The sequence below is a fragment of the Archocentrus centrarchus genome, chromosome 16, assembly GCF_007364275.1.
Source record: "Archocentrus centrarchus isolate MPI-CPG fArcCen1 chromosome 16, fArcCen1, whole genome shotgun sequence".
Classification (NCBI taxonomy): domain Eukaryota; kingdom Metazoa; phylum Chordata; class Actinopteri; order Cichliformes; family Cichlidae; genus Archocentrus; species Archocentrus centrarchus.
The window spans coordinates 2,071,631-2,088,006 of NC_044361.1; the positions used below are offsets into that span (position 1 = coordinate 2,071,631).

Here is a 16,376-nt window from a genome sequence, read left to right on the forward strand (position 1 = left end):
GTTAGCTAACGTTAACTCAGCATTACCCCGTAAAGAAATGATTTCCTCTAACATTGTTATTCAGTTAAATGAAAATTTACAGTAAATGGTAATAAGGTTTTATGTCTATAGGGAACAAACGGACTCATCTGTGCATCTGTACATGTCACATTTGTTGCACACAAACTAAAAACTGTGTGACTAAAACATCCAGGAATTTGAATGGCCCAAACCGTCATCTGCGTGTTGTGGAACAAACTCTGTTTTGAAGTGAAGCCTTCAGTGTGACTGAGAGCTCGCGAGGCCTTTGACCGTAAGCGGATGTACGCTCGTAGAGCAGCGATGAGTGATGAGTCAGCACAGGCTTAGACGAGGAGCCGTTACATTTCTATGAAGAGATTTTTCCATCAACAGTCAGAGCTGCAGCTGCCGCGCTGCTCAGAGCTCAGCCGACATTAGCAGAGATTTAGGTCAATTTCTGCCAGAGTTGTCATATTTCTTTGTACAATAACTTGTGCATATTATATTTAATACCATGTGCCAGCTTTCACAGGAACGTGGCACATAACTACAAGTTTATAACTTTAGATTTGAATGTTTTTCCATCTCACTTTTCTCGCAGATCTTTGGTGAACGTCTTCCCCGTGAGACATCGCACTTCTGCTTTTGCTGCCCACTAAAATGGACATTATTACATTATGATCACCTTCACCTCAACAAGCTGCTTGCTTCTTAATATATGAATAATAAAGTAGGAATCTGTAAATGTAATATACCATTCAAAACTGTCTCTTTGCATAATTAATAGTTTAACTTTTCATGCTGAGGTATAAATTTTCTCATATTTTTGTCTTTTCCCAAAAACTTTTAATTGTTTTATGTGCAGTTCATACTTTTAATCCTTCAGTAAGTGTGAACACATCGAGAACCTGTTGCTGGGTGTATATGTTAAAAAACAGCATTTATTAGGTTACAACCTCTCTAGGTTATACTAGGTTATATTAAGGAAAGGGGATTCAGTGTTTTAATGTGAACACAGATCTTTACAAGCTCACTTAAAGTAATTATAGATACATAGGTGTAGGCATAAATCAGGGCTGCATCCAGTGTGATTTACAAGTTTCACGCTTAAAAAGCAACATTAAGGATTATAGTTGTAGCTGCTGCAGTTCCTCCTCACCACCAACAGAGGTCATTAGAGGTCACAGATCACTCCCTTTAATAGTCAGATGAAGGCGATTTTACCTGTTAGTCTTGATTACAGGAGTTGGCAGCACACAAGTGAGCCTCCATCCATATGTGGCCAGAGACTGAAGTAGAGGGACGTAATCAGCCTTCACCTGCAAACCCTGTGAAGAAAACAAGATGTCCATTACGACCTACAATCAACCCAAACAGCTGTAACAATGTATCTGATCCTGCTCCTTTTTCCTTTCAGCACAGCACAACCAAACCTATCACATCCCAGAGTGCAACTGTGACTACAGCTGTGAAGCATCAAGGTATGAAACGCAATCAAGAGCTGTCAGCATTGCTTAGAAACTCCAGTCTCATGTAGAAAAGCTCCCTCCCTCTCAGATGTGACACATTAAACAGAACGTACGTCTAAGAGGTGGTTTTTCAACAGCAGCAAAGCACAAAAACAGACATAAATCAAGTGCTACAGACTCTCCCTGGCTGCCATGAGTCAACATGGCAGCCATCTCTATTCATGACAGGTATTTGTCAGCACTGCAAGTCCTTGAGCAAACACACTGCTCATATGAAACTGCTCGCTTTGTGAAAACATTTTAATACCGTTTGAGCTGTTAAAATATAATTAAATGAGCCATAGCCATGTTGTCTCAGTGATGGATCTAAATCAAACACATGAGCTTATTTAGGCTCAGGGGGCACAAAGAATCATTCAGACGGAAATGCACATAGATTACTTAATGCAGGCTGAAAACGCACACGCGTGCACGCACACACACACAAATTCACGAACACACTCAGTTCTGACAGGAAGCGCATGTGTGGTTTGCCATCGTGCCATGTTACGCATTTTCTAAAAATGAAAAAAACCGCAACGCGTGTCAGACAGATTTTTTACACCTTCAGCAGCATTTGCATTTGCAGACACACACACACACACACACACACACTGACAATTTTACTACTTATTTAAAGACCTCAAACGAAGACTCCATCTTCTTCAGGACTCCTAAAGTTAGGGACTACGCATAATTAAGATTTAAAAGACAAGAATAAAATAAAAGAGCGTTCGAGCCGTTCTGCTTCATCAGTTCCAGACCGTTACGCTCAGTGGTGCGGGGTGAGGTCTGATATGAGTCGAGGAGGCAGCGAAGATGAACAAAGTGCACCACAGAACTTCACAGGGTCTATTCATAGTGCAATGATCAACCGTGTGAGAGATTTGAGAATATTTCACACCTACACATGCGACATTAGATGTCACGGTAATGAGAAAGATGAACCTCTTCTCTATTTAAAGCTGCACCAGCAAAAAGTTTCCTGCAGCCTCCGTCACAGAGCAGCTGTGCTGGATGACGGTCCCGTTTTTACTGAATGAGCTTAAAGTCATGAATACAGGCTGGTGAATCAGTCCGACTCAGAGCCCTGCAGACCAACAGCTTTTTAAAAACTCTTCTTTTGTTTGGTAATACTACAATAACAAATCAATCATCTCTGCTAATAACGTATTGATGAGCATGATGCAGTTTTCTGAAGGCGGCTTATTTCACTTTGTATGCAGTTGTTCGCTGTAACTTTACTGCTGATTTTTTTTTTGCGATAAATCCAGCTGGAAATCTCGAGACCAAAAGTGAAACTGTAATTTCTGGGTTCTGCTCCATATTTAAATCTGAATGACATCTGTGGCCGAAATGAAGATTAAAAACAACAAAACAAAACTTTTACCACCCTTGTTTAGCCTTTTTTTTTTTTTTGTTTTTGTATTGCACAAGAGAGTTAAGAGTGTATGTGTTTAAAAAGCAGAGATTACACCAAAAACTGTATATGAATGTAATTAAGATGTAAAGGCGTAGCCACTCATTGGTTAGTGAAGCCCCAGTGTGAACACTCAAGATTAGCATTTTAGCAACTTGGTGTTTTGAAGCCTAACCTGACAGGTGACTTGTAGGACAGCGACTTGTCAATCACAAAATGTGTTGTATTTTTGACTCTAATGGGAACCACAGTGTGGGGGTGGGGTGCGGTTTAGAGCTCGGTTGCAGGGGAGGGGGTGGGGCGGCGGGTTCAGGGTGTGGCGTCAGGTGAGGTTGGTGAGTCAGCTGACTGGGCTGAAGACAATTATGGGTTTTTCTTTTCCACACAGTAGGGGCTGGAGAGGAGAGAGGAAAGGACGTGGAGTACGAGCGGGTGGAAAAATCCCGCTCCGCAGAAAGACTGCAAGGTGTTAAAGAAAGGAGAATAAAGCCTGAAGTGAACGCCGCATGTTGTGTCCCTGAAGTGTTTCGGGACCGAGTGCGGACCTTCTGTCACACAGTTTACAAAATGAACATCATGTTAGATTCACTGAGACGTTAAATTGTTACTGAGGCCACAGACGCAGAAGCCGGTCGGTCGTTTTCTCCAAGAGTCTGATTGGATGTTTGTTTTGAACCAGAGGAGTCTCCCCCTGCTGGCCTTTAGAAAGAATGCAGGTTCAAGGTACTTACACATTGGCTTTGTTTTTCAGACCCAGAAGCTACATCCATCTTTTTTTTTTTTTATAGTCCATGACTACAATTACAGAGCTGATAAAATGATTTATGGGTTTAAAGTAATTTTTATGTAAGTAATCATAGATATATAGAATATATCCTGAGATATTCTCTGATCTCTCCTGTCGTTTCAGACCCGTCACTCCTACCTTCCACACTTTCCCACCTGGCTGCTCACCTTCCCTCATTAGTCCCTGCATATATACCAGCAACACTTCCCTCCTTTGTCTTTATGCACTTTGTCTCAACACTGCAGTTTTTTTCCTTGTCTCTTCGTTTTTTTTTTAACTTTTTGCTTGCACCTTTATTTTTATCCTGCCTGTTTTTTGTCGTGCTTTTGGGTCTATTTCTCTAAGCCGTGACATACAATGGTATCAGTCATATAATATTAAGGCATATAATGCTGTAACACACATTTCTCTTTATAATTGTGGATATGCACATTAAACTCAGCCAATATTTATCAGATAATGAGGTCAGAGTAAGTAAAAGTAATCTCTGAGCTGAACGAGCTGGCTTTAGATGTTTGGTTTCAGGATCACATTGCTGACACACCATGAGACACCAACTTATTGTTGGATAATCGCACACACACAATAAGAAAAACAGCCATGAGGATGATAAATGGACTGTATTTACCGTCTGCTTCTCTACTCTAAGCACTCAAAGTGCTTTTTTACCACGAGGCACATTCACCCATCCGGACACACAGCTTTGCGCAGCGCTTTACTCTTTCTAGCTTTGAGGCGCTCACACCGACACCGCTGTGGATTCAGTGTTTTTCCCAAGGACACTTTGGAATGTGCACCGGAAGAGCCGGGGACCAAACTACCAACCTGCTGATTACTGGATGACCCACTATAATTCCTGAGCCACATCCCTCACTGTGAACAACTGCTACTACACAAATAATACTATTAGTACTAACGCAACTGCTACAGCTGAACTGCAATTATTTGACTTGCTTTTATGGCCAGCAATTGTTGTATTAATGCACACTGTGTATAACTAAATATACTCAGCTCGAGTGCTTCTGTAGTTTATTGCTTTGCTACTTTTAATGCCTCCACTCCCACCGTCTCGACTAAAACAATCTGTGTATATAACTTCAGCTGATTAATTATAATTCCACATCTAGATACTTCTTGCATAATTTAAATAACTGCTCCCACTGTATTACTAGTACCCTCTGCTGACTGCTGCTGGATCTCGTGGTAATCATGCAAAAGGATGAGAGCATTGTTGACAAAGAGACTGATTAGCATGCGGTCCTCACTGTTTTCTGTGAGACAGACTTCGAGCAGAAACACTTAAACCCATCCCGTCGTGCAACTCCACATTTTTCTTCCAGATTCTTATTGATCAGACTGAAACAACGCGCACAAACAAACCTAAAGCAGTTACACATCAAGCTGTAGGTTATAAAGGGCTAATCGTTCAGATACGAGACACTGCTCCAGACATTATTTACACAAGCATTACTTTATAAGTTCCCTCAGGGAGCGGCGCATCTACATTTTTTGGTGGTTTACGTTGGAACCACTCCCAGAAACGGGCTCTCTTTCAAAGCCTGCCCAGAAAGTAAATTGAGAAATAATTTTTCTGTAATGGCTTGCTGTTCTTTGGAGTGGGTGAAAGTTAATCACAGTCCCTGGAGTGTGGCTCTTGCTCTCCCTGACTTATTATGCAGGACCACCTCACTGCATCAGCACTCCAGCACCGACCTGCAAAGCTAAAAAAAAACAAAGCAATCACATCGCCATCTTTGCCTTCGATGTTATCTGAGTGTGACTATAAAGAAGGGCCACACAGTAAGAGGACAGAGAAGAAGTGCTTTAACTGCCACAGTCAAAGCTCCTTTAAATTAAATCCAGTCCCCCCCCCCTCCCATACAGTTAAAAACATTTATACCATAGCCCAGCTACCTTGTTAAAGGGCGTCTTAGCAGGAAGGAATGACTCTGTCCTTCTCTATCCCAGCTAAAGCAACCTTCAAAAACTGATGCTATGGTTTCTTCACCCCCCCCTCTACCATTTTCAGACATGACATGGAGATATATAACCCAGTGTTTGTGAGCATAAAGTTTGCTTTCAGGCCTGCAGCAGAGGAGACTCTGTGAGTCAGCGCTACAGAAACACAGATCTGCTGTTTTCCTCCAGACCTCCGACTCTGGACAAGATATAACGAACCATAATTCTGTTTTTCACCGTCTGTGACTTTATTTTGAAGGCTATCGAGGTCAACAGGTTTGCAGACTCAGTCCAGTAATAATGAAGCAAATACCATTTAATAAAAGGATGTTCAGATTCTGCTGCTCCTGATTGGTTTACTCAACCTGGAGTGTTGTCACAGCAACAGAAGATTCAGCATCCACTTTTTAAAGCCCCGCAACAACCTTTTCTGAGTTTCACCAGCCTTCATCGTAAAGCATCTAAAATATTTAATATTTCTGCTGTTTTATAAACATATTTTCCTCAGTGTTACAACACAAAATAGCAGCTTACTGAGGGCTAGTTATACATGCCTCTCATGTCCAATTTGTCAGCTGCTCCTCCAGTAGAGGCGAGGGGTCTTCAAAGACCCATTCACGCTAACAAAACAAGCAAATTGTGTCCAGTGTGATATGATTATGATACGTCACATCTCCAGTGCATTTTCAGGTGCCACATAATGCTGTTTTGTCAGATTACAAAGTGTCTTTTGGCATTGGCGCCTTGAGGCTCCAGTTGGGGCAGCATTGACTGCTGAGAGATAACGGCCCCACTTCTGAGACCTACAAAGTCAACCTAAGGAGGCTGGGAGTGTGTATGCACTGCAGAGACCATGCTTCATGTCCTAATTAGACATTTTTTTTTAGGGTGCCATGCTCTAAGGTTCTTGAGTTTTGGAATCTGGTTTAACACTGTGGATTTTGGGGGGTTTCTGTTTGGATTGCTTTATTCTCGTAGATTGTGAGTGTTATTTCTGGTGAATCTGTGTTTCTATTTTATGGTAATTCCAGTGTTGACTTTCAGCTGGGCCGTCCTGTGTTTTGATGTCTTGAGTCCTCTTGCCTCTATGTGTAGTAACTCTTTTGTTCACTTTCTGCTTCATCTTTTCTTTTTTTTTCCCCCCTCCATGTTTGATTGCCTTGATTACTTTCACTTGTTTCTCGTCCCCCTCCTGTTTCCAATTCCCCCAATTAGGCTTAAGTGTATATATAGTCCTGCCCACCTCTTTGTCTTTGTTGTATTGTCATTTATGTTCTTGGTAGTATGCCTTGTCTTGTTTAGTCTCTGAATACTCTGCTCATCTCATTTTTTCCAGTTGTGCCTCCTGCAATCGGGGCCTCAACAACAAATCTTCACTTTACACATTAACTGTGTTTAGGCACTAAAAACTGTTATATATAGAAGAATATCATAGTTTGGGTTGAAATACAGTGCACCCCATCACACGAGCAACCCTTTTAATTAAAAAAATGATTGAGTTGGTAGCGACAGCCCTGTCTCACTGATGCCACAACCTGGTGTACCACACAGTGTGTAACTAAGACACACTTGTGACTTTGAGAAAATGATCATTTTACTCAAAGCTTTACAGCGCACATGTCTCATGCATTTAAAATATTTAGCTTTAAAGGTTTTAGAATATAAAAAGTATAAGAGTCTAAGAGTATAAATAGTCTTAACTGGTTATATGGTTATGAAGGGCCCTTTGGAAAATGTTCCCTGCACTAAAGCATACCCCCAGCATGACAGATCTCACCATGAGATGCTTTTTAATAACTGCTGTGATGTTTGGGGTTTTTCCACTTGTTATACAGATGTTCAAATTTGGTTTGTTTGTTTCAAATTGTTCATCTTAGTGTAAAAGCTGAGATTACTTTAAAATCCCCTAATGGTAATATTCTTTATTACCAGTATCAATTTAATAAACTTGTGACTGTGCCACACAGTCTACAATAATAGCGGGTAAATGGCAGACATTTATAATTATCTAATTGACTTTATTTGCCATTAATCTATTGTAGTCTTTTATGTGCATTACCTTTATCATTTTATTTATTCTTTTCCTCCCTTGTCCCTCAGGGAACCCTTCCCGAGCTTAAAACTGGATTACAGTGACAATAATAAAGCTTACAGAGTGCATTCAATCTTTGGCTTTTACAAGGCATTAGCCTACTTTTGAGTCAAGACTAGGCCATGTAACCTGATAACACATGATGAGGTGGTTGGGAAAACAAAGGATCAGCTGTTGGAGATGTTACTGTTCATCATGTGTCCACGAAGGCTTTTATGCACTTTAGCAGGGGGGATGAAAATGTGGCCACATGACGGTTTGAGCTGACAATTAAAAATCAGTCTAAGATCAGAAAGGTCATCAGCTTTAATAAATTTATGTTATAAAAAGAAGAGGCCTTTTAATTGTGATAGGAAAGGCCATGTTTCTGTCTGTACCACTGTTTGCTGCTTTGTTATCTGGTTAGACAAACATTATAAAAAGTTTCACCCACATCACTGGGAAACAAACAAGCAATAAAGGCAAACAAATACCTAAATACCTGTATCATGTTAACCTCAGTTTTGACTTTTGTTTTACTCACAAAATAAAACACAAGCACATAAAAAGTGGTTAATTTCAGATACCACTTTTAGCTCAACACCTGTTTTCCTCTAACTCATTTTCCCATTCTCATCACCCCCACATGGTGGCAGTGGTGAGAGACAGATCCCTTATTACACCATTACAAGGGAAAAACCCTACATTCAAAGATTATAAAGTAAAATTATTGGTGAAAATGGCTTGTATATATAATGTCTGGTTGATGTGGAGCCACTTTATAAAGTTATGGTTCAGTTAGGGACAGCAGAGTCAACAGATTTCCATCTGCAGTGTTTGGCAGCATGTCTCAGTTCTGGGACCTCCCTTCCACACCTCCCTGCCCTTCCTGTAACAAGCCCCCCAGCACAGAACAGAGGAGGCATCAATAACAACAGATACAAGATGGATCCAATCAGAAACGGTCTGAAATGGAGTAGTTGGGCCTGTGACGGGTTGCAAAGTGGCTTGCAGATGCACAGAAACTGCAAACATGCTAAAACTGCTTACCGTATTTTTCGGACTATACGTCGCTCCGGAGTATAGGTCGCACCAGCCAAAAAATGCATAATAAAGAAGAAAAAAACATATATAGGTCGAACTGGACTATAAGTCGCACTTTTTTGGGGGGGGTGATAGAATCTGAGACCCAGAGCAGAAATTCCATCTTGAACGGCAATTTAAAATAATAATGGATTAAAGAACAGGACGAACACGGTTACACCTACGTTATGCTAACGTAGCACATTCAGCTACATGACGCACAACGAACACGTGTTCGGTATTGTAACGTTGTAAACACACTTCCAAAGTCGGCGATATTCACAACAAAGGTCGTCTTTAGGTCGTCACAGCCACGCCAACCACAACTACAACAGCGGAACAGCAACACACACACAGGCAAGCTCTCGGTCTTTTTCTCTCTCTACATGCTTCCTTCACGAACCTCCCGAACAGTCCGAAATCCCACAACATCAACACGCTCTCTAACTAAGAGAATCGCTACAGTATGTTAACGTAACATTAAGTTATTCAGATAACCATAGCATAAAGAACATACTAACAAGTTAACCAAACCATCAATCCATTGAATTCTTCATCCTCGGTGTCACTTCTAAACAACTCCGTACACTCCATAGACGAAGCGCCGCTTCCTCTTCTGTGTCGCGTTAGTCAGACTCGTCGTCAGCTGCAGTTCCAATTATTCCAGCCTTTCTGAATCCCAACAGGATGGTTTGGTTGTCACTGAAGCCCATGTTTTCTTGATCCATCCAATGACTTCCAGGAAAGTTGGGTGGCGCATTCTCCCAGTTGCCGTTAAGCTGTGCTCTCCATCCATCATCCACTGCGCCCACAGGTTACGCAAGACTGCCTTAAAGCTGCAGTTCACGGAGATGTCAAGTGGCTGGAGTATTTTGGTTCATGTGTTATAAATGTCACATATACGTCGCTCCGGAGTATAGGTCGCACCCCCAGCCAAACTATGAAAAAAAGTGCGACTTATACTCCGGAAAATACGGTAAATAGTGCGATAGTGTGCCTAAAGCTGATACCAAATGCACCAAAATACACCAAAAAAAACCAAACACATTAATCCTGTTCTCAAATCTCTGCATTGGCTAAATGTATCTCAAAGTGCAGATTTTTAAAATACTTGTTTGCAAAGCACTAAATGGACTTTCATTTCTAGTGGATGGTTCCCCATGTCTGCATATGGTCTGAAGATTTAGATGTTACACATCAGAGCACAACAGCTGTCCGGGGACACAACACTGAGGGCAGGGCTCTGACTGTTTTAACAGTTGTACAGGAACAGCCTGGATTCAGGGTGAGGATCACGTCTGCAGCAGACATTAGCACGCCAGGTATAACTGGACATCTGTGAAGATGGGAAACAACTCCAGTCTTGTTTTTCATGTCTATTTATTGTTGACATATTTCTCTCATGATTGTTTGTGCATGTTTTATATCATGACATCTATTCACATGCTTTAAAGTCTCTTTGTGTTCGTCTTACTTTCCCTGTGCAAAACACTCTGAATATATATATATATATATATATATATATAATTTTGGACTCACAATGATATTGTTCACGTCTCTGAAATCTCTTTAAAGGAAACTATGTAACCAGCAAGTAGGTCATTGGTTAGTCTCCAGCAATACATTAAATAAAAATACAAGGGTAGTAGAATGGGATCATATACACAAGGAAAAGTACTTGAAATGAAGTACTTGAGTGTATTTAGTGATGCTATCATTTTGTTAGGTACATGCTACTGTTTGTATACCTTATAGAAGCTGCACCCTATAAGCCCAAACCTCTCCCTCTACCCTGCAGCTATCAGCGTCATCGACACATTGCCTGACGGAGCGGGTGCGACCTTTCACTCGCAGGAACAGTGCAAATTACTCTCCTCCTATGTAGGTCAGCTCTTCTCTCACCTCAGTCTGAGGAAATAGAGATATCATGGAGAGGTGATTCACGTTAACGATCGCCTCTCTGCGGCACACATGCAGGCCACGGACCGCAGCACACACACAACACAGACCAAATCAGATACTTACATATTGGAAACAAAACGCAAGGTTAGATATTTATTGAAAATATTTACAAATGTGCATTCTGTCTTTCTAGTGCCATCGAAATAAAGTCCACGACCACGAGCGGAACAAATAAAATGTGAAATGTAAACTACTGAACTCAGTGGAAATGGATTTTGTGATTCCCAGAAGATAGAGGAGCGACTGAGCACAGACACAATATGTGTGTGTGTGTACGTTTTCCTGGGATGTCTTTAAATCGTTTCTTCAAAGATTCCTTACTGCCGCACTGATGCTGTGATGTGGAGCCCTAATCCCATTTTAGACATAATTTAGTTTCTGGGGTCTGTGAAGTGCTGCTCTTCAAAGCCGGGGATGCAAGTGAATTCTTGGAATGAGTGACAACAATGTTGGTGCTCTTAAGCTCCTTTCACTTCCTTTGACTTTGGACTGCCATTCCTGGAATTTGAAGTTCACTGATAGTCATTTTTAATGTTTTTCTGCAGGGGCAGACACTTTCTCTAAAGTCTCCCTGCAGATTTTCTGGTTTGTCTTTCGGGTTAGGAGTTGGTTAGGATCAAGGTGTGCACAGAGAACATTTTACTTAGTGGCACTCGTGCCATGGTATCAAAAACTGCTTGCAGATTTTATATGTTCAAAAATGCTTTTTCTCATGAAAATAAAACAAAAACTGTCTTTTAAAACCCGTCCTTTGATCCTTTTAAAATCATACGACAGAAAATGGTAAATAGGCTGCACAAATATGCTGCCTTTAAACCATAAGGTTCTACAACAGTGGGTTCACTTACTCCCAAACACCTGATTGGCTGCTTCGAGGTGCTGACCTGCAGTGGGGAGTGGCTTGGGGTTCACTGTTTGCCAGAGGACAATCAGGTGTAATTAATGGACAATCTGCTTCACGCTTCCAGAAAATGAAGCACTTTATTTTACTGTTGGTGGTTCAACAGCCTGTCAGTACTGCCATTATACGCTTCTCAGGGGGTGCTTATTTGTGCTCTCATAGTTTGTACTTTTTTGTAGTTTTCAACGTCTGGTCACAATGTTGCACCTTAACGTAGTGGTACAAAATTCATCTTTTTGTACAGCACTACTCTGATCTTAAGGACAACAAAAAGTGTTTTCTGTGTCGTATCTGCATCTGCAGCCAGCCTAGAATCACCAATTAACCTAACGAGCATGTGTTTGGACCGCGAGAGAAAACCGAAACACCTGGAGGAAACACGCCGACGCTGACCTCTGCAGCCCGTAAAGAAGACCGATAAAGAATAAAATGCTTTTCATTCGACTTTTAAGCATGAACTGTTTCCCTGTTTTCCACCTTAAAATAGAAGAAATGTGCAGATATGTACGGTTTACTGCTCGGGAACACACATTCATTTTTGGCACTTGAAAAGATCCAATAATTACCTGCAGGGTGAGAAATGAAAATGAACTGTCCCCCATTATTACACTGTATACACCACTGTAACATTTCTGAGAACGAATAGTTCTTTCAGCTTCAAATGCAGTTGCGTTTTATCTTCTCGCAGCACTAATAATATCCATAAAGAAGGCAGTTTCTCATGGTAACCAGAGAGCCTCTTTCATTTTTCTAAGTTATGTATGAAACACTGAAAACCCTTGCACAGAAGCAATCATTTTCTTTGAAAGGTTTATTTATTTATTTTTCTGTGATTATAGGTACCGTAGCAAGTCATTCTGCATCTCTGCTGCACCTAATTAGAGTAACAAACATCCATGCCGGTGTTATTGCTCTGCTAAGAGGTATTTCAAAGGGTCAGCAGCAAAAACACATTTTCTCTTATAGCTGCGCTGTACTGCATGTGACCATGCAATGCAATTTCAATTTTCTGTGTTGATGGGCTTTTGGAGATGTATATTTTCATGCTGAAATGAAATCCAATGAACTTTCACTCGTGCTGTTCAAATTCCTTCACCTTCATTGAACTGGACTCGTACCACGTACTCAGAGAGCGCATAAAACCGAGATTATGTGCATGACTGGACACCAGTGAAAAAGGTCAATGTGTTCTTTTGGGATTTGAGTAAATTGACCCTTTTAAAACGACCCTTTCAAGGAGAATTGTTAGTTACTGTAGCTTTATATTGATTTCAGACCTTTCAAACTGTCGTTTTCCTTTTAAAGGACCACTTCAAATAATTTTCTAGGCTTCTGTATTACCACAGAGCCCGCACATTTCGGTACATATCTCCTGTAAGCCTCTGAGGAAAAATCACCTAATTGCAACTCAAACTGTGGGTACTGAATCAAAAACGGTAGTAAGAATATAAAGAAACGAAGGATTCGCAATTTATGAAGCTTGATCCATTTTAATAATCCTAAAAAGTCTCCCAGTTGTGCTATATGGAAGTTTAATACCCTCCAGGTGGCGCCCCCTTAAAAAGGCACGCAATGCCAGGCTATTAACTGTATATAAACGATGGACATATGAGTATTAATGGTTATTGTCATTTAGGCATTCTGGAGTTAGATGTGATAGTGTTCATACCAACCTGGCATTCAAAATAACCATGCCTCTAATAAGCAGGAAATTAACTATCAACACAAAAACTGTTTTTGCACCAAGTTGTAACATTTAAACATTTATTAATGCATTAAATTTGGTCATTTTGACATCATGGAGCTTCAGTGGTGCTTGACTTGCTTTTGGAGGCTGTCCCAAGTGGTCATACAGGGAAGTGCAGTTTTTTAAAAGCATTTTATGACCAGAAAAAAAGACATTTATTGTGTTAATTTGTCTTAGAGTAAAGTTTACTGCTTAAACTGTGTGAAATATATAAATGTGATGTTTTGTTTTCACCTTCAGGTTAGACAGAAAATTTCTGCATGTACAATCTAACAAGTGTTTCCCCCCTTTGCACGTTAAAGCTACCTGTAAAAGCTTTGTACCGTCTTGAGAGTCTAAAATCATCCCACTTGTTGGACAACATGCATGCATCATAATAGCCCCACCACAGGCTGAGCTCAAGTGGATGATGGTGCTATTTAAAAAAACCTTCTAAGAGGTATGAAAGCTTCTCAGACTCCTCGTACACATCAGGTGCACTACCCTGAATATCAGTTCATCTTTTAATAAAACACACACACACACACGTTTTTGTGACTCTGGTGCTCTCTCCCTGCTTTATCTGGATACAGAAAGACTGAAACACAACACTGTCCTGCTAATGTACTTTGTTCCTCTTGATGAATAAATTCTCCTGCAGCAGCTCGTGGCGAGCAAACATATTAAGACCAGCGCTGGCTGAAGTGTGAAGGCGAACATGTTTTGTTTGGTTATTGCTCCTGTGAAGCTCAGTGAAAGGAAGGAGGGCTTTCACTGCATTAGTTTCAAGGTAGTCTCGTTTCACTGCATTAGTTTCAAGGTAGTCTTGGTATTGATTTTCCCAGAGGACATGAGAGATGAGAAGCTGGTCCTAATTGGAGTTTCATACCAGAGACCCTTAATGAGTTATTCAGACACTTTACTACAGTCCATATGGTTCTCATTCAGGTCTGGTTTTTTTTGCTCAGAAAAAAATGTCATATTCAAACAAGTATGCATCAGACACCTGTCCAAAATCTGTTTTGCACGCTAAATGTCTGCAGGAGCTTTTTAGTACTGATGGCATTTTTATGCACATCTACATGCTGCGCCCACTTTACGCATGCTTTCAATTTATTTCTCTTGATTGTCACTGGATGCATTTTGTTGTTTTTTGTGCGCCTTTGCCTCGAGGCACCGCTCTGCCGTCATTTAGTAGAAACTGTTCCCAGAGCACTTCCATCTTGGTTTGTCAGTTTGACATTTATTATTCTTGCTTGTTTTCTTCTTTTTTTTTCCCTATAATTTTCTTTGAAGTCAGAATTTTTTGACCTATGAATATTTGTCTCTCACTGATGTTTTTGTCACATAATTTCTTTGTGAAGCTGAATTAAACTAAATAAATGTCCTTATAAGACAAATATTTTTCCGTCATTTAATTGGTAGCTTCTTAGTACCAACTGCGATGGCTTTATGGTCCCCCGGGGGGGTGTTTGACTACAGGGCCTAAGTCCCTATCGTGGCTGTTTTGGACCATAACTGCAGCCAGTGGTCCGTGTCAGCTTGCAGTCTCCACTGCCTGTCAGTGTATGTGGACGGGGGAACAAGAAGCACAGTAGCATCGTGGGAGCTCTGTACAGTAGCCACGGGGGGAGAGCAATGAAAAGCCAAAGCTCACAACCAAATATCACCTCCGTCACATGCTGCTGGGTGAGCGGCCCTTGGAGACCAAGTCATCTCCAGGCATCTGCTAATGATCCTTCTGCAGGTCCACCTGCTGACACCTGCTGGCTTTTGTTTCTTCTAGATAGATCCTGTTGGCCAAATGCTCTCGTTCTGTCAGTGAGTGAGTCTGAGCTTTCAGGGAGGGGCAAAGGCAAACTGCTGTAACAGAAAAGGGCGCAGGGTGTATAAGAGAGGACTGAGATGTCATTTTTATGGATTTTTTTCGTAATCTTTGGAAAAGTGAAATTAAAATGTAATCAATCACCCTGGCTCACAAAAGTCAAAGTCACCCCCTTTAAGTGGGTACACTCCCACTTAATGACTGAGCTTCATAAATCCACCCTGTCAGTCTTTTGGATGGATAAATATGTTAAACACTGAGGGGAAAAGAAAATGACACATAAAGAAGAAGAAAAACACCTTCAATCAACATTCAGACTTTTTCCCCATTTTAATTATCCTGGCACTGAAAAAATAATGAGCCGTGAGGATACTTTGCATATCAATTTTCGTCCGTTATCACAAATAATGGGGATGATGTGCAGCCCCGATCACCCTTTGTGACAGCGTGTTGTCAATCTGATTTGGCACGGTGCAGATCAGTCGGGTGAAACGGTTTTTGATAAAGTCCCAGTGGAAGAGCTGATTGGATCTGGGTGTTAGTTTGGCATCGCTCTCGGTTAATGTTTCTGAGGAAGTCTTGAAATCCATTAAGCTGTAACAGTATTACCATTCATCCAGACAAGGGGAGGCTGCACCGCCCCCACCAAACAACCACAGGAGTCTTTGTAGCGACACACGTGGCCGTCGGCGATGGTCAATCTGGGAGCCACATTTGGGGGACAAAAGTCTCCTTTTACGCTCGGACAGCTACGAGTCGCAAAAAAGTCAAAATTCAATTACAAAGATAGCATCTGAAAACATGGACACACAAAAGCCAGCTCGTCCACACTCGCACAACAGACACAGCGGCACGCACAAACATGTATACATGCAGACACACACACACACATACATACAGATGAAAGGCAGTGAAATGGCTGCAAATCCTTCAACTCCAGACAGAAATCAATTTCCAGCTTGGAACTTGTTGAGGAGAGACACTAATCGTCGCACAGATAAGGGCTTGTTTGCCCCTGATAAGGGGAGCAACTGAGACACATGTCCCATAAATTGAGATTTGCCAGATTTGCCTTTGGGCTGTAGGCAAAAGGTTGGCTGAAGGGGGACGATGTCTAAGCGATAACTGATTTCA

The 16,376-nt window shown here is 41.2% G+C and overlaps 1 protein-coding gene across 1 annotated transcript in view; it reads right to left on the bottom strand.

Moving 5' to 3' along the window:
* Positions 1-16,376, bottom strand: part of rftn1b (raftlin, lipid raft linker 1b) — a 158,474-nt gene that overhangs the window by 5,155 nt on the left and 136,943 nt on the right. Inside the window, 1 exon segment of the mRNA XM_030748961.1 lies at positions 1,225-1,328. Coding sequence (XP_030604821.1) covers positions 1,225-1,328 — 104 coding nt within the window.